General features: G+C 37.3%; 1 protein-coding gene across 1 annotated transcript in view; it reads left to right on the top strand.

Moving 5' to 3' along the window:
• LOC309620156 (nuclear pore glycoprotein p62-like) overlaps positions 1 to 23,282 on the top strand; it is a gene marked incomplete at its 5' end in the record, with an annotated part of 78,548 nt that overhangs the window by 12,686 nt on the left and 42,580 nt on the right. The window contains 5 exons of the mRNA XM_082376220.1: positions 2,124 to 2,146; positions 4,059 to 4,489; positions 16,305 to 16,409; positions 18,312 to 18,410; positions 22,376 to 22,535. Of these exons, the coding sequence (XP_082232346.1) occupies positions 2,124 to 2,146; positions 4,059 to 4,489; positions 16,305 to 16,409; positions 18,312 to 18,410; positions 22,376 to 22,535 (818 nt within the window). The remainder of the gene's footprint in view (positions 1 to 2,123; positions 2,147 to 4,058; positions 4,490 to 16,304; positions 16,410 to 18,311; positions 18,411 to 22,375; positions 22,536 to 23,282) is intronic.

Here is a 23,282-nt window from a genome sequence, read left to right as displayed (position 1 = left end):
AGTATCAGAACCATGGTTTGACAACAGTATTTTTTCTGTCAACATTTGTGATATTATCATATACTTATATATCATAAATATGTAATATATAATTATATAACATAATAATATAATATTATTATAATATAATTTATAATGCTTATAACCTCAGGAGTGTGGTACCCTTGGGAATATAAGACTAAATACAGCAAGGGCTCTTATTCTGCCCGGAATGCCTTTCTTTCTGTGCCTTCCAGGACTGAGCTATTATACCACTGAAATCACCCTTTGGAGCTCACATTTTAAACGTTTTAAGATGTGTATGACTTAAAATAAGCATGTCATATTAACACATTTAGATAAATATTGTCCTTCAGAGTTAGTCTTGGGGAGGTGTTCACTTATAACCATGACACGAACACTACTCAAGATACTGTATTTTATCAACTCTAAGAGGTATAGTTTTCCATATTTTAACATCTCTGCAATTGAAATGAGTCTTAACAGTTGATGGTATCTTACAGTCCCTTTTGGCTAGGCGGCAGTTGTGATGTCATAGTTGTTTCCATATGCACATTTAATATCAAAATGTCTAGGATCAAAACCTGCCTAATGGGCATCTTGGGTGAAAATCCCAGAGATAATAGGGGATCACCTGTAACTCCTAGAAACCAATGGTTGTGGGGAGCGAATGCAAAAGATGGTTAATCAGGTTTAGTTATTGATTATGCTGAAGTGGGAGACAAAAGGAGGCTAGTCTACATATTTGCAAAGCTGGCTTGAAAGCATAGCAAAAATGGCTTTTAGTTCTCTTATGAGTTCTTTTAAGAATTGCTGTAGCAACAGTTAACAATTGTTGTTGGTGTTAACAATTGTTAACAACAGTTAACAATTGCTGCAGCTCCTGGTGGCACAGAAGACTTTAAGAAATTTGAGTGGAAAATTGGATTCTGAATATTTTTTTCTTAATATATGCATGTTTGATTAAAATCTGTGTCTACATTGAAAGGAGCTCTTTCAAAAAGTAAAAAATTTAAGTGATGATAAGGAACTGTAACAGGTTGGTGTTGGTTTTTTTGTTTTCGTTTTTTTTTTGCCTTTTTACTGGTGTATAAAGTAATGGGGCTCATAACTTTGATGAAATATTTTTGATACTGATTTCTTAGAATTGCCTTTCAGAGCTATTGTGTAAAACCTGATTGTTAGTCGCATCCCGTTTTAGAAATCTTGACTGGAAGAGAATGGTAAGTACACCGTGATTTTCCCTTAACACTTTAAGGGATATTTAGAGATATTATTCCATCTTCTTCTAACATTTACTGTTGCTAATGAAGAGCCTGCTGTCAACCTGGTTGTTACTCCTTATTAGGTAAATGATTTTTTCTCTCTGATAACTTTCAGATTTTTTTCTCTATACTTAATATTTTAGGGTTTCAATATAAAGGGTGTGTGTGTGTGTATGGTGGTGGGAGGAGTTGCCTGCTTGCACTTGGTGGCTTTAAATATGAGGACTCATTTTTCTTCAGTTCTAGCAAACTCATTTATTAACTCTGAATAATGTCTCTGCCATTCTATTTTTTTCCTTCTGACATTCCTTCTGGATATATACTGAAACTTCTCTTTTATTTTCTCCTTATCTCTTAATTTCTCTCTTCTTTCCCATCACTTTATCTGCCCTGTGTTCTGGCAGATTCTTTTCTTCTGTTCTCTCTTCCTGTTCAATGATTTTTTTTCCTCTTCAACTGTGTCTAGTCTACTATTTAAATCTATCCCTTGAGCCTTTTTATTTCTAATACTGTATCCGTTTCTTGGATTTCTCCGTGGTTCTTTTTCACATTCACTTCTTTGTTTTTATGGATGCTATTTCTTTCGTGAGCTCTTTGAACATATAAAACATTTTAATGTGCCATTCATATTGCTCTATCACCTCTAATTCCTTAGGTGAGAATTTCCTCAATTTTCAGGTCTATAGACTACTTAGACGTTTTGTAGTTCTTGTCTTTGAGTTAATTTTCTCGGGGTGTTTTGGATCATGGGTGACCTAGGAAGTGGAGATATCTCTGATAAGTGATGTCATGGACAACCTGCCTGGGCCCTGAAGGTTTCATCAGCTCCTAATTAGTGTTTTTATGTTACCATCTTAGTTTGAAGTTTCCACACCACAAAGGTAAATTGAATTTGAGCCGTCTGTGTATATCTTCTGTACCAGCTTGGGGTTCCAGCATGTCTCCATTGCCTTTGCATTCTCCTATAGAGATTTCCCAGATATAAGCTCCACTAGGTTTCTGCTGATTGAGGAGCCTATGACCTTACCCTGTGGCCTCAAATTTACCCACAATCTAGCATATTTCCAGCTTTTAGGGCACACATCTCATTCAAGTCACCCCCTTGGGCTAAGGAGCTTCACCCTCTGCTCATAGATATGAATTCCCTGTCTGGCACCTGAAAAATTGTCTTCTTTTTTTTTTTTTTTTTGGCCATGCCGTGGGGCATGTGGGATCTTAATTCCCCAACCAGGGATCGAACCCGTGCCCCCTGCATTGGAAGCAGAGAGTCTTAACCACTGGACTGCCAGGGAAGACCCTGTCTTTTTTCTTAAAAAACTCTGTATTTTTTAAAAAGTGTTTTTAGTAAGTGCTTTTGAACTGATATTTCTTGGAGTTTGGAGTATAAGAGAGTGTGATTCCAGTGTGGCTCCCATCTACCGTCTTGACTTGGAAGTCTCGTTGAGATCTCTAAAAATTTTCTTCTTCCATTCCTCTCTTAACCCCATTTAGGGTTTGGAGTCAGGAGCCGGTTTATTTTTGGAGGAACTGGTGCCCTTACCGGTTGGTTCACTTCTGGCTCTGCAGAGACAACCACTTAGCTACAGAGTTTACTTTTTCTACACCTAGTATAGGAGGTTTAACTTAGGGACTCCATTCCACCCAGTTAGAAGTTCATCTTCTACCGGCCTGTTCTCACTCTGTAACACAACTCCAGCTAGGCAGAATACAGGATTCGGCTTTGGAGGATCAGTTGCATCAACTCCTATCCCAGTAGGAACTGGATTTCCTTAGGGTAAGAAGAGTACCATTTGATTCTTTTAGTGGCTACAAAGGTAATCATCTTTCAAAGACAAACTTTCAATTCGGAGTATGGAAAGGGTAAAAGGATGGTGTGGCATTTCTAAGTCAATTATTAGGAATTATGCTACTCATTCCCAAGGTAGTCCTATAAATTGAAGTCATTTCTGATTTGAGGCACAAGGCACATTGAGTTCTGATCTGTGGTATCCCTTCATTTTTTGTGAGCCATAGGAAGAGTACTCACTGGGTTTTGAACATATACCATCTTGAAATTAGACTGCTTGCTTATTAAATGTCTCTCTCTAGAGAGATCTTTGTCTATTGATCATTTTAATGACCTTGGATATACAGTCTTCCCTCCTGCATCTCAGAATTTTTAAAGGGAGCATTTTTAAAAATGCCTTTCTATGTGAATTCAGTTGGATCCAGCCCTTTCTTTCAGTAACACCTGATAGCCTGATGAAAGCTATTCCCTCTGGAATTCTCCCCTATACTGTTAGTTATCTAATAACCTGTAATTGAGTGTTAAATAACCTTTCTTAGGACGGGTAATTTAAAACTGAAGCACTTTTTTCGTGGGTCATGAAATACATTTAAAATTTTCTAGAAACTCTATTAAAGGGGTGCCTCACGTGACTTTGTGATTCAGTGTCTAAAACTAAAAATTATGTTTTTAATAAAGTCTGCCAGACTGGTAGAAGAAGTGTAAGTTCTGTTGTCTGTACTGAAAATAAAAATTTCAGAACTACTCCTTCCCCACCAAAACCTTTAAAACTTTTGTTCTCCTTAAAGTAGACCAAATTAGGAAACCTTTACCTGTGGATGAGTGAATAGGGAGCTCTGTACATGTATTCCTGTATTAATATATGGTTATCTTTCCTTCTGCATTGAGATGAAATAACCTATGGAATAAAATGTTATAAAACTTAATTTGACAGGAGCTATGTTATCTAGCTGCCATTTAATGTGGCGGCAAACTATTATATTGATTTTTTTCCTTTTTCTATTTAGAATAAATGCAATAAAATTAAACTTGGGCAACAGGGCTTTCACACAACCTACAGTGATTCTAGGGGCTTTTGAGCTGGGTGCCACCACCCGTACTAATGCTGTAACAAGCAGTGCCCTATCACACCAGGGGACAGCATCCACTCCTTTTGCTTTTGGCTCTACTACTAGCTCTGTTACTCAGTCTGCAGCAGGGTTCTCGTTCATTGGTGGAAGTGCACCTCAGACTGGGTGCACCAATTTCAATATTGTCTTGATGGGGAACGCCTCTCAACCAACAGCGTTTGCAGGATTACCCCTCACTCCTGCTACTCGGACGTCTAGTGGAACGATTGCTACACAATCAATTACTCCTTTCAACCGTGGTGGACAGTCCACCAAACTGGTAAGGTTTGAACTCTCCTCTCTAATGGAGAAGCACAGTATTCAAGATTGATTTTGAGATTCTTATTTGATTGATTCATCCGAATATGACTGACTTCTCTTGTTGGAGGTTAGTGTTATTGATGAATGTGATAGAAATTAAATCTAAACTGCTCCTTTTGGTTTTGCAGTTTTAGGTTTAGAACCAAGGAATGTTTGTTTGGGGGAAAAGTTACACCCTTCTGAGAATGAATAGTCTAGACAAATTGGCCTCTAGTAATAATAGAGTTACACTGAAATGTTTCGTTCAACTGTTTAATGCTTGTGTTTACCAAGTATTTTTTTTTCACACTCTGTTGATATGTTCTGTTTTCCTTTTTTAAAATAAAACTTCTGAAATGAAATTTATCAGGAGGTACAGTAAAACAGGAAAGAATATTTTTGGAGTAGTATAAAAATTTTAGAGAATATTAATAACGTAATAATAAGTGAGTTATATGGCATAGTTGGGGAATGGTAAAATATTTTGGCTAGTAGAGACATTTTACATGCATGGGTTACCAGTTTCTAAATAAGTAGGATTCAGTAAAATGCATTTAACCTATATTGAACATTAATGAGAAGACATTTAAGATCTTTCTAAACCAAAATGCAGTTAATAAAAAGTACTGGTTTATAAGCCATATAAGCTTGGTTTTACTGTGGATGCCTCAGATATTTTAGAGCTTGAGAAATACACTGAGTGAGATATTGTATACGTTTTACTTTATGGTATATTTTATTGAATTACGTATTCATAGTAATGGTTTCAGAGCTTTTGGAAACAACCAAAAAGGTAAAATATTTTTAAAATTATAGATAATAAACAACTTATTTATAATTTGTATTTAGTAGTGATAATGTAACCAATTTTGATTGGTTGGTATGGCATTGTAGGACACAAAGAGATGAAGTGGAGCATTAAAATCATTATGAAGCTAGAATATTTGGTCACTACCTTGGGGGGCATTATTTTAATTGTGTACAAATGCATTTTTGATATTACAAATAATACATATCTGTTATCAATAAAAAACCAACCAGGAAATAAGTGTTTGAACTTTGGCTCTGTTATTTACTAGTTCTCTGACCTTGGACAAGTTACTCTAACCTCTCAATGCTTGGTTTGCTCATCAATAAGTGCTCAGCATTTTACCTTGTAGGGTTGTTGTGAGGATTAGGTAGGTAAGTGAATATAAATAATTAAAGTGCTTACAACCTTGTCTGACATGTATATAATAGGTATTCAATAAATGTTGGCTATCTTTGTCGTTTTTATGAAAGTATACATTTCCCCGCAGTGTTAAATATGTTGGATATTATCCCTTTTGTTTGTTTGTTTGTTTTTTAAGCTTTGGTAGTTTAACACTGAAAATAGTATCATAACCTCATGTTCATTTACATTTTCCTTTATTAGTAGTAAGGCTAACTTCTCTTCAAATGATTGATTAATTGTATTTGTGTTTTTTTCGTGTGTTTGTGTGTGTGTGTGTGAGAGAGAGAGGGAAATTGAATGAATTCCCTTTTTGTATCATTTGCTCAGTTTTCTGTCTTTTTTTCTTTTTTTTTGGCCGCACCATGCAGCTTGCGGGATCTTAATTCCCCCAACCAAGGATCAAACCCAGGCCCTCGAACCCGCGCCTTTGGCAGTGGGAGTGTGGAGTCCTAACCATTGGACAACCAGGGAATTCCCTGCTCAGTTTTCTAATATGGGGCTTATCTTTTTCTCGTTTATATGCAGTTGCAATATCCTAACCCTTTGATATTTGTATAAGAAGTATTTTTGTACCTATGATTTCTGTTGGTGACAAAGTCACAGGTACTACTAACCTACGTGGTTTGTTGCCTACCTTTATAACTAAGGAAAGTGCTCAGTTTCTGCTAGACGTTAGTGAAAATAAAGACGTAATTCCCCTCCCCCCCAAAAAGAAGTATTTTCCCCAGTTTGTTTCAGTTTTATTTTACTTAGTTTTATAGATATTAAAAGATTTAAAATTTTTAAACTAAGCTTTTTATTTTGACATAATTGTAGATTCTCATGCAATTGTAAGAAAAGATACAGAGATCCCACATATCCTTTGGCCATTTTCTCCTTGTGGTAACATCTTGCAAAACTATAGTACAGTATTGCAACCAGGATGTTGATATTGGTAGTCAAGATATAGAATAGTTCTCTCACCACTAGGATTCCTCATTTTGCCCTTTCATAGCAACACCTACTTCTCTTCTGCTCCCACACTCTATTTAACCCTGGCAACTATTAATCTGCTCTCCATTACTATAATTTTGTTATTTCAAAAACGTTATATGGATGGAATCATACAGTATGTAATCTTTTGGGGGTGGCTTTTTTCACTCAGTATATTTCCCTTTAGATCATCCAGATTGTTGTGTGTGTCAGTTGTTTGTTTTATTGCTGCATAGTATTCCATGGTAGGGATGTCAATTTGTGTAACTATTTGTCATTCAAATGATTTTTCCTCTGTAGGTCAGATGACATTTTTCTCTTGCTGTTTTCAATATTTCTTCTTTGTCTTTAGTTTTCAGAAATTTAATTATTAAGTGTCTTGGTGTAGATTCCTATCATTCTGTCATCAAGTTCATTGATTCTTGTCTCTATCCCCTCTGTTCTGCTGCTGAGTCCTTTTGCTTGGCTTCAGCTTTGCATTTTGGTTATTGGTTATCTGGTTATCTCAAATTTCCACTTGGCTCTTCTATTTCTTTGTAGAGATTTTCATTTCTTTTCTTTTTCTTTTTTTTGCTAAGGGTATTTTTTCTTGTGTTTCAAGTGTGTTCATAATTTCTTTTTGATGCACTTTTATCATGGATGCTTTGAAATATTTGTCAATTCTAACATTTCTATCATCTTGGTATTGTCTTTTTAAATTCCATTTGAGATCTTTCTGGTTCTTGGTAGGAAGAGTGATTTTTAATTGAAACCTGGACATTTTCTTATTATGTTATGAGACTCTGAATCAGATTCAAGACTTTTGCTTTAACTGGCTTTATTTGACATTGCTCTGGCATGAGACAGAAGGGTTTCGCTGTGTTACTGTAAGGTGGGAGTAGAACTTCATTTTCCCCAGTCGGTCTCCATTGCTACCCAAGGCAAGGGTCTCCTAGTTACTGCTGGACAGGAGTGGGAGTTCCCGCTCCTGATGTGGTTTCCACTGACACTGTGAGGACATGGGTCATTAACTGCTGGCAGAGATAACATCCTGGCTCCCTACTTGACCTTCTCTGATACCATCCTGGCTGGGGTACTGGGACACCTCGTTATAGCCTCACAATGGTGGAAGTTTAAGTTCCTCACTTGCTGTTCTCTGGAATAGGTAGGGAGTGGGACCACACTTTTTTCTGTGATGTTTGGTTATTGTCTAAAAGTTTTCTGTCTTGTTGGTCTGCCCCATTCTTGTCTTTTGTCTAGAGAGCAGGTTTTTGTTGGGTTTTGTTTTGTTTTTCTATACCCATTGTTGTTTCTGGCTGGCCAACCTATTCAACTCCAAGCCTGGGAAATACGAGGCAGAAAGAAAACCTATGGAATTCATTACCATAATGTTCCTTGGGTCTCAAGATCCCTAGTTGATTTGCCTTCTCGCCACCTTTCAGGGTTTTCTTGTTTATTTTATATATAATGTCCAGGGGTTTTAGCCGTACGTAGCGGGAGGAATAGGGAAAGTACATTTTCCTGGAAATGGAAATCCTTAAGATTTAGATTTTTATGTTGTCAAATCTCTCATTCTTCTGAGTTTCTCTCTCTGGACTTATTTGTATAGACCTTTTTCACCTTAGGATTCTTAATTCTTTTTGTTCTTTTATGGTTTATATTTTTAGGAATTTCCTGCCTTCCTATTGATTACTTGAACATTTTTAGAATTCCATTATATTTTTAGGAATCTTTTTTCTAAATGATTAGTGAATTAAACCATAGTATTTCATTAAGTGGCCATTTTTTCCCTATTGATTTTGAGCTGCTGCCTTCCTCGTACACCAAATTATTATATATGCTTGGTTCTGCTTCTGGACTTCCTATTTTGTTCTATTGATCTGTCCTTTCTTCTTCTAGTATCACCATTCCGTTACTGTAGCAAGACCCACTATCTTGTAGTGTATGGCCACCTTCCCCCATTCTGTTAAAAAAAATGCCTATTTTCTATGGCTAACAATTTATTAAGCTAGTTGACATTTTCCTCTGTTCTTAAACATGAAGGAATGAAGGCTTATTTTGTTAGCCTTACAGCACTAGATGGAGACAATTATGATATTGAGCCCTTCCTTTTGTCCAGTGGTTCTCAACTGGAGGCGATTTTTGCCCCTTCTCCCAGAGGATATTTGGCAGTATCTGGAGACAGTTTTGGTTGTCCAGACTGGGTAAGTGTTACTGGCATCTGGTGGGTAGAGCCCAGAGATGCTGCTAAATACTTTGCAGTGCACATAAAGGAAAATTCTGTTGTCCTCAACACACAACCTTTTGTCACCAAATATATGGGGGTTCTTCCCACACCAACCAATTCTCCAACTCTCCAGACACCAAATGGGTGTCCTACAATTCAGCTATGATGCTCACCATCTGGAGGTAGCACAGACCCCACAGGGTAAGGGCTCAGTTCCTCAAGACTATCCCCCACTTCAGATATCAATTGCAAGTCCCAGGTTGTCACCTGTACTTCTGACCAACTGGCTACAAACTGGGGGTGCCTGTGACCCCTCCCTCCTCGGGTTGGATGATTTGCTAGAACAGCTTACAGAACTCTGGGAAACACTTGACCTAAAATTTCTGGTTCACTATAAATGATACAATTTAGGAACAGCCAAATAGAAGAGATGCGTGAGGCAAAGTATGAGGGAGCAGCCCAGATCTTCCATGTCCTCTCCAGGCATGTCACCCTCCTAGCACCTCCGTGTGTTCACCAACCCAGAAGCTCTCCAAACCCCTTCATTTAGGGTTTTGATGGAGATTCCATTATGTAGGCATGATTGATGAAATCTTTGGCCTCTGGTGATTGATTGAACTCAATCTCCAGCTCCTCTCCTCTCCTGAGACGTCAGAGGGTTAGGCTAAAAGCCCCAACCCTCTAATCACTTGGTTGGTTCCTCTGGTAACCAGCCTCTCAGCCTTAGGGGCTTTCTAAAGTTCACCTCATTGACATAAATCAGGTGTGGTTGAAAGGGACTTGTTAATAAATAACAAAAGAGGCTCCTTTCACCTTTATTGCTCTTGGAGCTATTTCTGAAACTGGGGACAAAACCCAAATATTATAACAAAAGATGCTTCTATCTCTCTTCTCACTTAGGAAGTTACAAGGGTTTTAGGATCTTTGTCCAAGAAAGGGTACAAAGACCAAATATGCATGTCTTAAATCCCAGCATGGGACAGTCCTCCACAACAAAGAATTATCGGCCCAAGATGTCAGTAGTGCCATGTTGAAAAACCCTGTTCTAGTCCTATGATTAGGAAAATGAGACTTTGTCTTTTAAACCCTTCCTTATTTAAGAGTAAGGCTCCTTTAGCTTAAAAGCACATCATATTAAATGGCATTTGTTTCCTTAGTTACCTCTGGGTATGTGATTTAAGGTCAGGCCCCTGAAATTATGCCAGTATCTGAGACAGATGATCAAGACTTTAAAATATGGGCATAACTCTAGTGTAAATTTAGTTAGCGCTAGTGAAGAGATTTCAGTAATACAGTCAGTTACAAAATAAATAATGCAAAAAACAGTTGCTTTCCCATGTTTAAACAATAGTAATTGGGAAATATAATGGAGGAAGTTCCCATTAACAATTTCAACCAAAGTTATGAAATGCCTAAGAATGAACTTTAAAAATGTGCATGACCTATATGAAGATAACCATAAAATTTTACTGAGGAATATAAAAGAAGACATGAATAAATGAAGAATACACACACTCGACAGTATAGGAATGTCATTTAGTTCTAAATTAATCAACACGTTTAACATTCTTATAAAACCACAATGGGAGTCTTTGGGGGAAGGAAAGGAAGGAGGGACTTGACAAGGTTCTAGAGTTTAAATGAAGGGGATAAATGCATGAGACTAGTCTCTTGTTTTTTAAGAAAAGTAATGATAGTGTCCTTGTAGAAAAATATATGAAAATGTATTGTAAATTTATTCTCTGACTCTAAGTTTAAAATATTTAGTATAAAATATAAATGAATTCTAGTGCTTCAATAATTGGAACTCTCTTGTGGACCAGGGATAGAAAGAAAAATCAGTGAAAAATTTTAAAGAACAGAATCAAACCTGGGTTTATGAAGATGATGTTTCCAATCTGGGGAGAGAGGATGGAGTATTGAACAAATGAATTGCAGTAGCTGGCTAGCCAGGTGATTTGGGGGAAGGGGATTATGTTTTGCCTAAAAAGATTAACTGGAAGAAATACTAGGTGAATTAAAGGTAGAAAATGAAACCATAAATATTTTAAAAGCATAGGTGAATATGAAAATGTGTAAATAATATTTATTGGGTTAGGGAGAGGACCATTTATTTAAGTATAATTTTAAAATATATAATATAGTCTGTCAAATGATTTAAAATTAAGACTATAAAAATAGTATAAATAAGTATACTGCCCCCATCTACCCTGTATTACTCCCTCCCCGCTTCCCCACCCCCTCTATTCAGCTAACCACTGTAATTGTGTGTATCCTTCTAGAGTTTCTTCATGGATTTGCTAGCAAATAAAAATATATATTCCTAGCCCTCTACCTTTTTTTTTTTTTAAATTTTATTTATTTATTTATGGCTGTGTTGGGTCTTCGCTTCTGTGCGAGGGCTTTCCCCAGTTGCGGCAAGCGGGGGCCACTCTTCACCGCGGTGCGCGGGCCTCCCACCATCGCGGCCTCCCTTGTTGCGGAGCACAGGCTCCAGACGCGCAGGCTCAGTAGTTGTGGCTCACGGGCCCAGCCGCTCCGCGGCATGTGGGATCTTTCCAGACCAGGGCTCGAACCCGTGTCCCCTGCATTGGCAGGCAGACTCTCAACCACTGTGCCACCAGGGAAGCCCGCCCTCTGCCTTTTTAAAAAATAATATAAATGAGAGTATACTCTACACATTATTCGGTACCTTGCTTTTTAAACGTAAAACTTTATACACTTATTTTAAACATTTTGTAGCTCTTTTCACATCAATCAGTATATGGAGAGCTCTCTCAGTATTTTTTATAGCATCATAGAATTCCATGGTCTGGATGTGCTATAATTTATCTAGCCCTTTGCTTGTGGACGTTTGGGTTGTTTCCTCTTTTGCTAATATAAACAGTGGTGCAATGGATCTTATTTTACATGTCATTTTACAGGTGTATAAGTATATCTTTGTGGATAAATTTCTAAAAGAAGTATTACTGGTTCAAAAGATAGATGCATTTGTAATTTTTAAAACATTGGCCTCTTATTTTGCATAGGGGTTATACCAGTTTACACTCCCATTAGAAATCTCGGAGGCTGCCCATTTCTTCACAGTGTCCTTAAACAGAGTGTGTTACCAGTTTTTTTTATTTCTTCCCATCTGTTAGGTGAAATTATTCTCAAGGTAGTTATAATTTGTGATTTTCTCCTAAAAGTGAAGTCGAACACCTTTTATATGTTTGAGGGAATTTTGAAACATGATACGGAGACATAAACCATAAAGGAGAAAACAATGGAAAGATTTGACTACATAAAAAATAAAAACAAAATCAAGAAAGCAAATGACAAACTGGGATTAGGAAATATTTGCAACATTTGACTAAATAGCCTCAATATATATATAATACTTTTATTAAAAATCAGTAATAAGAAGACAATACTCCAATGAGAAAATGGGCAGATGACATGAATAGGCAATTTTGAATGAAGAAATTAAAGCAGCCATTAAACCCATGATAAAAATTTAGCCTCACTGGTAGGTATTGAATTAGAAATATTAAAACACCTTTGCTATAATTGGTTATTTCTTTAAAAGTATACATGTGGTGCTTCTCTTAAATGAAACATAGGGATATTCCATGATACATATTTTAAATAGTTGGAGGTATGTGGTAATGTTCCCGGTTCCTTCCTAGCATCTCCCCCCTGTCCCCAAACCCCCGGTGGCCCTAGATGTTTTGGATAGCAGAGTCTTACATCATATATTGTCATGAATTGTTCAACAGTTGGATACAGGTAGCAACAGATTCAAATGCAGTTACTTATTAAGCACTTTTTCCTTTTGAAAAGGGAGAAGAATATCTGTAATTACGTATTGGAGTCTGGAAAAGGTTGGCTCAATTCAGCATAAATATTTATTGAGTACTTACTATCATGTGCTGTGTGCAATGATCTATAGTGAGGATGAAAAGATAAACTTTGTTTTCAATTAACCAATTAATCTTATTTGTGTCTTTATGTACTTAATTTCTCTAGCTTTATTTCTTTTATAGATTTTATTTTAAATTTTCAAGAAGGGTCCAGGTAATCTGTTTTCTGAAACTTTATTCCAGACTTCTATTTATTATTTTTTCTCACAGATTTATTATTGTATAATTCACATACCACATAATTTACCCATTTAAAGTGCACAATTAATTGGTTTTTAGGATATTCACTGAGTTGTGCAGCCATTACTGAAGTCAGTTTTAGAACATTTTCATCACCCACTGAAGAAACATCATACCCATTAACAGTCGCTGACCATTCTCTTCTCACCCCAGTTCTGGCAACCATGAATCTGCTTTCTGTCTCTATAGATTGCTCTGTTCTGGACATTTCATATAAATAGAATCATACAATATGTGGTATTTCGTGATTAGCTTCTTTTACTTAGCATGTTTTCAAGGCTCATCCATGTTTTAGCATGTATCAGCACTTCTTTTTTATGGCCAAATAAAATTCCATTGTATTAATATACCACATTTTATTCATCCATTCATCAGTTGATATTCATTTGGGTTGTTTCCTTTCATCTTTTGTCTGTTATGAATAATGCTGCTGTGAACATTCATGTACATATTTTAGTGTGGATATATGTTATCATTTCTTTTGTTTGTATACCTAGGAGTGGAATTACTGGGTCATATGGTAACTTTATGTTGAACACTTTGAGGAAGTGCCATACAGTTTTCCAAAGAGATTACACTATTTTACATTCCCATCAGCATTGCATGAGGTTTACAATTTCTCCATATCCTTGCCAACACTTGATATTATGTCTTTTTGGTTCTTGCCATCTTAGTCGATACGAAGTAGTATCTCGTCGTGGTTTTGATTTGCAATTCCCTAATGACTAATGACATTGAGTATGATTTCAAGTGTTAGATGGCCGTTTGTATCAGCAACTTTGCATCTTTATGACCATTCTTTTTTTTTTTTTTGGCTGTACTGTGCAGCACGCAGGATCTTAGTTCCTCAACCAGGGATCGAACCTGTGTCCCCTGCAGTGGAAGCACAGTCTTACCCACTGGACCGCCAGGGAAGTCCCCTGACTATTCTTTTGTAGTCACCATCTCCTTCTGACCACAGCCTGGAAAGGATCTCTACTTTTAAGGATTCATGTCCTTAGATTTTGCTTACCTGGAAAATCCAGGATAATCTCCCTCTTCGAGTTACTTAACCTTCACTTCATTTGTAAAGTCTCTTTTGTCAAGTTAGTAATATGTTCACAGACTCTGGGTATTAGGATGTGGGCATCTTTGGGGACCATTTTTCTGTCTACCATACCATCTTAACAATATAAAATTATCTGATCCATGAACATGAGAGCTTTCCCTTTATTTAGGATGCCTTTAATTTCTTTCAATAATGTTTTTTATTTTTCTGGATACAAGCCTTACACTTGTTAGATTTGTTCTTAACTATTTTATTCATTTTGAACAATCATAACTGGAATTATATTCTTAATTTCATTTTTGGATTGTTCATTGATAATATATAGAATTGTAATTTATTTTTATATTGATCTTGTATCCTGCAACTTTGCAGAACTTGTTCATTGTTCTAATAGATTTTTTTTTATTGGCGTATAGTTGCTTTACAATATTGTGTTAGTTTATACTGTACAGCAAAGTGAATCAGCTATACATATACACACATCCCCTCTTTCTTGGATTTCCTTCCCATTCAGGTTACCACAGAGCATTGAGTAGAGTTCCCTGTGCTATACAGTAGGTTCTCATTAGTTATCTATCTTACACATAGTATCAACAGTGTATATATGTCAATCCCAATCTCCCAATTCATCCCGCCCCCCACTTTCCCCCTTGGTATCCATACGTTTGTTCTCTCTACGTCTGTGTCTCTATTTCTGCTTTGTAAATAAGATCGTCTATACCAGTTTTTTCAGATTCCACATATATGCGTTAATATATATTTGTTTTTCTCCAGATTTTTTATGGGTTCCTTAGAATTTTCTGTATTCATGATCATGTCATCTGTTTATAGAGATAATTTTACTTCTTCCTTTGCAATCTGGTATCCTTTATTCGTCTTCTTGCCTGATTGTCCTGGCTAAAACTTCCAATGTGTGGTTGAATTGAAGTGGTAAGAGCAGACATCCATGTTTTGTTTTTGATGGCAGTGGAAAAGTATTCAGTCTTTTACTGTTAAGCATGATGTTAGCTGTAGGTTTTTCATAAATGCCCTTTATCATGTTGAGGAAGTTCCCTTCTCTTTCTAGTTTGTTGAGTGTTTTCATCATGAAAAAGTGTTGGATTTTCTCAGATGCTTTTTCTGCTTCTATTGAGATGATCATGTAGTTTTTAAATAACAGCATAATTGAGGTATAATTCATGTATCTTAAAATTCATGCTTTTAAACTGTACAATCCAGTGTTTTTTTAAAAACATATTCACAGGGTGTGTAGCTATCACCACTATGTAATTCAAGAACATTCTCATCACTGCAAAAAGAAACCCTGTAACCCTTAGCAGTCACTTCCCATTACCTTCTCTTTCCAGCTCCCGCTAACCACTAATATACTTTCTGTCTATGGATTTACCTCTTGTGGACATTTCATATAAATGGGATCATACAATATGTGGCCTTCTGTGTCTGGCTTCTTTCATTTAGCATAATGTTTTCAAGATTCATTCATGTATCAGTACTTGATTTTTCTGATCCTCAGGAGGGCTCTTTTCAGCCTTCTCTTTCCCTGGTTATCTCTGCTAAACTGGCTGACCTGCAGCCTAAATGTTGCTCTCATGAAGCTACTTACTTCCTCTTAATTGCTTACCACCAAAATCTCTATTTTTTTCGAGAGAGTCCTTTGGCTTGAACTTCCTCATACTCTGTTTCAAATAAAGTCAGTTCTTCTGGATATAGCTTGGGAACTTTCTGTTCTTATGGGCCTGGAGTGTAGCTTCTCTCAAGGGGAGCAAGGGGATGGAGGGAAGAGCGTGGGTTATGATTCATATGCCGTAGACTCTCACCTGTATTACTGAATTTTAGCAGATTTTCTTGAATAAATTTTCTTGAATAAATGTTTCTTTATTTGCTGTACCTTCAGGACAATTTCCAGAGATTTCAATTTTTTAAAAAAAATATTTTTTACCAGTTATGGTTGCTTCACTGGGGAATGGGTCCCTAGGACTTCTTATGTCACAATTTTGGAAGTGGACCCCCCTGTTAGGTTGCTTACTTTTTTAGTAGAGTTTCTTTCTTATGATGGTGCTAGAAGGCTGGCTATACTAAGCAGTACTGATGATCTATTTTTTAAATCGGGATTTTACTATGTCAGATTTATTAAATATCACGGTACTTGATTTTCCTTGCTTTGTTGTTATTTCTCCATATAAGTGAAGTTTGTTATAATGGTGTTTTCCTTATTAAAAATTATTTTTATTGACATATTTTTCTGCTTGTTACTTTAATTTAGGGTTGGTTCCAGCATCTACTGTTGCTGCCGCTACTAGTTCAAGCACCATGCTGTTTACCTCATTTTCAACTGCTTCTGCCTCCACTGCTGCTACTAGGCTCTCATGTAAGTTACTGGTTGCAAAGAAAATACTATTATTTCGCATCAGGCCACTTAACTCAATTTGCCAGTATAAGCTATGGATCTCTGACGTCTCATAAATTATCATTATGCTTGATCCCGTTTGTAACTGTTGATATCAATAGTAGCTTTGCTTAAGAACCTGATTGTCATGGCTTTCGCTATGAATTTTACATTAACATGATTATTACAGCTTCAAGTGATGATTTTAAGCATATAATTCATTAACAGTGTAATGTTTTGAAGTGAATGGGAATAGGAAGAGTGGAAGTTTTGCCAAGTATGTCTGAAGGGAAGAAGTCTTATTATCCATGTGAATAAGATAAAATGGGAAATAAATGTTGGAGCCTTGCTGTATTTTATTCTTCTATATAGACCAGGTTTGCGGTCCTTATATTTTACTTATCAGAAGTGTTACATGACAAAAGGACCAGCTGTAGTTTTGAGCTTTAATGACACTGTGTGATGTCTCCAGTTCTCTCCCCTTAAAGATGAACATCTGGATGCTTTGAGCTGAGAAGTGGGGCGTTAATTATCTTGTAACCCCAACTTCTTTGCTACACCTCTTCCATTAGTAGAGTAATAACAAATGGTGAGAATATTGACTTCTGTATATATCTTAGGCAATTCTTTCTTACAGGTCCATATAAGCTGCTTGTGCTTTTGCGGCATCTTCACAGTGCCATGATGTTCATCATTAAAGTTTGTTATTGTAATCCTAGCAGTAATATGGTCCTCCCAAAGCCCTGTTATAGCGAGCCTGTCACCATTTCTGGGAATAAAACTTGCCAGGAATTGCTGATGCCTAGTTGAGCATGAAAAATGGCGGCCACCATCCCCATTGCCTTGTGCAGTTGGCGTAGGTGGAACATTAGTTGAAATTGCAGGTTGCCACTTGAATTGTATTTTCTTCCAAGTAGATACAGTTCCAATCCTGAGACATGACTGAGATTCTGGAAACCTTTTGATATATGTAAGCAATATCCTTCTCAAGTATAATAGATTTTGTGAATATGACCATGTCTGAGGTTGGGAGTTAAAATTATTGAATGAATTCCATTTTCAATCAAAGTCTTGACTTCTGACCTTTTTTTAAAAAATTAATTAATTAATTTATTTATTTATTTTGGGCTGCACTGGGTCTTTGTTGCTGCGTGCAGGCTTTCTCTAGTTGCGGCGAGCGGGGGCTACTCTTTGTTGTGGTGCGCGGGCTTCTCATTGTGGTGGCTTCTCTTGTTGGGGAGCATGGGCTCTAGGTGCACGGGCTTCAGTAGTTGCGGCATGTGGGCTCAGTAGTTGTGGTTCGCGGGCTCTGGAGCGCAGGCTCCGTAGTTGTGGCACTCGGGCTTAGTTGCTCCCGCGGCATGTGGGATCTTCCCGAACCAGGGCTCGAACCTGTGTCCCCTGCACTGGCAGGCGGATTCTTAACCACTGCACCACTGGGGAAGTCCGACTTCTGACTTTTGACAGGTTTTTTTTTCTTTCCTGTCTTTGATGTCCTTGCCCACAAAATGAAAAGAAATCTTGACCACAGTGTTTTTAAAGTTAACTTATAATGAGGTATAATCTACATATCATAAAATTAACTTAGGGTGTATAGTTCAGTGATTTTTAATCAATTTACCGAATTGTGTAACTCTCACCATAGTCTGGTTTTAGAACATTTCTATCATCCCAGTGAGATCTCTCAGCCCGAGACAACTACTAATCTGTTTTCTGTCTCTCTCTATGCCTTTTCCGGACTTTTAATATAAATGGATTGACTGTAGTTTTTTGAGGCTTAGCCAAAGTTACTAAAGGACTCAGATGAAAAAGACCCTATATAAATTCTTCAATCACTGTTTTTGATTAAAAGGGTAATAGGTAATATTATGTTGTTCTCTGCAGTTGGTGCCCCTACAACTTTGTCTGGAATGCTTGGCGGTACAACTTTGGGATTTGGATTAAAAATCCCTGGAGCAGGTGGAGCAGCTGCTGTTGCATCTAGTAAGATTTTTAGAACTACTGGGATGTGTTTGAATGCTCACTGGAAATGTACTGCATAACAAAAGCAATAAGTAGGTTGTATTCCTTAGCTTCTAGGACTAAGAAGGTTTTGATCATCTCACCAGCGTATCCAAAAGGTACATCAGTATTGACAATTGCCAAAGGGTAGAATGAGACAGTTGATATCAATGAGATTACTTCTTTGAGATGACCATAATCAAAGCTGCTATCAAACTCTTGTCAGCTCTGAAACTTAAACATTCTTATTATTGATCATACTGTTTAAAGTGACCCAGTACATTGGGATTCATAGTTTTATTCTCTAAAAGTTAATTTAAGGTTCGACCTGTATTAAAGTTGATCCTCTCCTTAAGCTGATTACAGGAGTTTCTGTGGACCTATCCTAAATTTGTTTCTGCCAGTTAGGCACTAGTTAGGTTGTAAATTAAAGAAAACTTGGTTATCCATTGCCTTTTAGCTGTTGTGAGCTGAGTGGTTAGAGGTCAGTTACTACTTAAACCTACCATTTAAGTCAGACTCCACTTTAGGGAAGTCTTGTTTGTTTTGACTTTTAAAAGTTTACTTAGGACTGAAATGAATCTTTCTTCAAACCTGTCATAAGCTAAAAGTCAGTCCCTGTTAAGTTTAAAATAATTATTCCTAAACAGAGATGTAAACCATCTTTTGCATGACCAACACTTAACTGAATTTCTACTGTGTACTCGGCTAACTGGCCAACCTATGAGCATTATGAAGGGCATGGCTTGAGAATTTTATAAGTAACCATATTTGCAAAAAATATAACACATAGTTTCCCTTATAAAGTGCTGAACAAAAAATTGATTCTTTCAGTCGTGGGTGGAGTCACTGAAATATGAATTTGCAGGCTTTTTGGTGACTCTGCCGTAACTCACCCCCTACCTATCTGAGTCCTAAGATTCCTTCCTGCAAACTGGTACCTTTGCTACTACCCCATTCCATCCACCACTGCCTTATGTACTTACCCACCTCCCCATCAGATATGTCTCAACTCAATACCCCCAACCCAGAGTTGTTTTTCTCCCCTACTCACCTTTCCTTCTCCCCAAGTATATTTACTTGCTCAGATTCTTCATCTCACAAATTAGCCCTGTAGGGCAGCTTTCAGGTATCTGTATCTGTAAATTTATAGCCATTTGAGATTATTCTCTGCCCTAGGTATAATCAGCAAGTTTTAAGAGAAGCTTGCTTGTTATAAATCTCATCTTTCGCATTAGTCTATGAAAGTAATGATGTCCATTCCTAGCATGGAGTAAGATACATAGTTGTTGATCAGAGACAGGATAGGAAAATTGGATAGTAGGATCTTTTAAAGGATGGTCTCACTATTTTATGTAATGATTTTTAAGATCATCAGAATGAGATTTATTTAAATGTAAATCCAAATTTGGTATGCAATTATCTTCTATTATTTGTAGAACAGTGCTTCCCTTTTAGTACACAGATAACATAGAGTTGACTGTATTTAGTTTAGACCAAAGTTGTAACTTGCAAAATCAGACTGTGATAGAACCTTCATTCTCAAAACCATTGCTTCTTTTGGTATTAATTGAAATATTATTGTTATTTGAATATTGTCTACTATGCCAGAGCTAATTTATGCCTTTTAAAAATACCATGAAAATAAGGAACAAAGATAAATACTATATAAAAAGTTTAAAATAATAATACCATTTTTTTATGACTCAAGATTCCTTTGTGTTTAGACTGACAGGTATTAATTTCCTGAAGGTATCGCACAGCATCTTTGGAGAGCTGTTCATCTGTCTGTTAACCTCTTTCTTTAGTGGTAGTGATGGTAGTTGCTTTTTTAAAAATTATAAAAACCATACACACATGCATATATACATATATCACACCCTCTAGAGAAAACAGTTTGGTGCTTGTCTTAACAGGCTTTTTTCCAAATGCATACAAACATACATTAAATTTATTTGTTTTACAAAAATGGGATACACACACACATAATCATAGAATTTGCTGTTTTCTCTTAAGTATACATTATCTTTGGACATCTGTCCATGTCAGGAAATGCTGACTTAAAAAAAAATCTTCTCCAGTGTCCTGAGTGATAGTGACCCCGGGGATCCTTTGTGACTGGGCATGGTCTTCTCTTGTGGTGCTCATTCCACTTTCACAAAAGCTAACCAAAAGAATGGGGGAATTATTGTAAGGATCCTTGTGGCCAAAAGGGAAATGAAATCTTGTGGAAATCTAATACAGGTATTATCGTGGCAATGAACTTCAAGGAAAGTGGAATTTAGAAGTTGTTCTGAAGTCAGCTTTAGGGACCTCCTGAATCTAATATTGCATAAACATAATTCAGCTATTCTCCTTTTGTCTGTTTTTTTCTTTTTTTAACTTCCTTTTGGTTTCTTTACCTCTTTTTCTGCTTTATATTCTTAATTTTGACTTGCTCATGACTCTTTAAGTCTACTTCATGTTTTTCCTCTGTCAGTCCTTTCAGCTCCCTCTGCCTGTTGTCTGATTCTTTCTACATGTTTGGAAATATTTCCAAATTTCTGCTTAGAGTCTGATTCCTTCCATATTTCTGGAAATATTTCCGTATTTTTACCTACCGTCTGATTCTTTCCGCAGTTCTAAATTTTCGAAAATGAGATTCTGACCTACCTTATCCCTGTTTGGCTAGAGCTTTTTGTGCCAGACCCTCTCATAGGCTGCCAGGAGCATATGGGATGGCTTCCTATACTTCAGATGCCCACCCTTGTCAACTGTGAACTAGGATCAAAGGACAGAGTTACTGAAATAAGGAATGGGTGTCTGAGCCTGATCCCTCAGCAGGAACGGAGTAGGCCAGTTTCCCTAAGAATAGGCAGTGCATGTTGGCAGGCACCGTGATATATGTATTTATCTCGGGTGGCAATTAACCTGAAAGTATTGCTAATTGGGAAAACAAGGCTAACGTAAAACAAACAAATAATTGTATACATGTTATAATATATTTTTATAACAAATTTCTTGTTACAGAAGCAGCATTTATTAATTACAAGAACATTTGAAAATACAGAGAACCAAAAAGAAGAAAACACTTCCAGTCCCCACCAGCCACAATTTTCTGTGCATTGTTGGTTAAGTGCTCACTGTGTAAGGAAGAACCAAAAGTGCTATAGAAGTTCAGAAAACCACGAGATAACCATGAGTAGAAGAGAAGTGGACAATAAACATGGGGAAGGAAGACTCTGAGCTCGGCCATGATGTGTACTGAGAATTTCATGTACAGAAGACAGGGCATTTTAGTAAGGGTGTAATAGAAAAGACACACAGAAGAGAGGTCTGGGCTGTAGATAAAACTTTGAGAGGGTTTTAACTATAATACTGGCTAAGATGTATGCCTACTATGGGCTGTGGTGTAGAGAAACAGGCAGTCTCCCCTACTGATAGGAATGTAAATTGGCAAAGTCTTTTTGGTAGGGGAATTGGAAAGTAATATTACAATTTAGAGCATGCTGACCCTTTGATCTAGCAATTTCATTTCTAGAAATTAATTACACAGATATATTCACATAAGTATGCAAAGTTATAGATGTACAGAGATTTTGTGTAAGATTGCAATTATTCTTTCCTTGAAAGTTTAGCAGAACTCGCCAGTGAGGTCCTCTGGGTCTGGAGTTTTCTTTATGGGAAGAGTTTTCAGGATTGATTCAATTTCTTTAATGGTTATAGGTCTGGTTAGGTTATAAATTGTATTTTTCTATACATTTATCCAGGATTTTAAGTTGTTAGCAGGAAGCTTAATCCAGATACCTGGCCTGCCATATATTATAGCAACATTGAGTTAAAATCATACAACTTGGAGTTCAAATTCACATTAAAAAAATACTTCTATAGTTTTTCATCCTGAATGATCAAGGACTGAATTTAAAAATTTCTTACTTATAACTAACATCATACACTTTATTTTCCAGCTACAACGTCAACCATCACCACTACCACGGTCACCACCACCAGCACCAGCACCAGCACCACCAGTAGCTTTACCTTGAATCTAAAACCACTGACATCAACTGGCATGAATAACACTCCTCCATTCGGCCTGACTTCTAGACCTTTTACTTCGACCATTGAGTAAGCCTATTTATTTGAAAATTCGTGTGAATCTCATTTTCTTTGTCATATAGAAGGCATAGGCATTTGTCAAAACCCATAGAAATGTATGACACAAAGAGTGAGGCTTAATGTCAACTAGGGCCCTTAATTTATAATAATGTGACTCCCACTTGCGAGAGCACCAGAATCACAACTGGCTGCTGGACAATCATCGACAGGAAGACCCTGGACTTCACCAAGGAGGATACCCCATGTCCAAGGACAGAGGAGAAGCCACACTGAGACAGTAGGAGGGGCGCAATCAGAGTAAAATCAAATCCCATAACTGCTGGGTGGGTGACTCACAGACTGGCGAACACTTATACCACAGAAGTCCACCCACTGGAGTGAAGGTTCTGAGCCACACATCAGGCTTCCCAACCTGGGGGTCCGGCAACGGGAGGAGGAATCCATAGAGAATCAGACTTTGAAGCCTAGTGGGAATTGATTGGAGGACTTCGACAGGACTAGGGGAAACAGAGACCCCACTCTTGGAGGGCGCACGGAATAGTGTGTGCATCGGGACCCGGGGGAAGGAGCAGTGACCCTGGGGGAGACTGAACCAGACCTACCTGCTAGTGTTGGAGGGTCTCCTGCAGAGGCGGAGGGTGGCTCTGTTTCACCGTGGGGACAAGGACACTGGCAGCGGAGGTTCTGGGAAGTACTCCTTGGCGTGAGCCCTCCCAGAGTCTGCCATTAGCCCCACCAAAGAGCCCAGGTAGGCTC

The sequence above is a fragment of the Balaenoptera borealis genome, assembly GCF_965194805.1.
Source record: "Balaenoptera borealis genome assembly, chromosome: X".
Classification (NCBI taxonomy): Eukaryota; Metazoa; Chordata; class Mammalia; order Artiodactyla; family Balaenopteridae; genus Balaenoptera; species Balaenoptera borealis.
The sequence above is the reverse complement of the archived record's forward strand: the minus strand, read 5'-3'. Positions and strand labels throughout refer to the sequence as shown.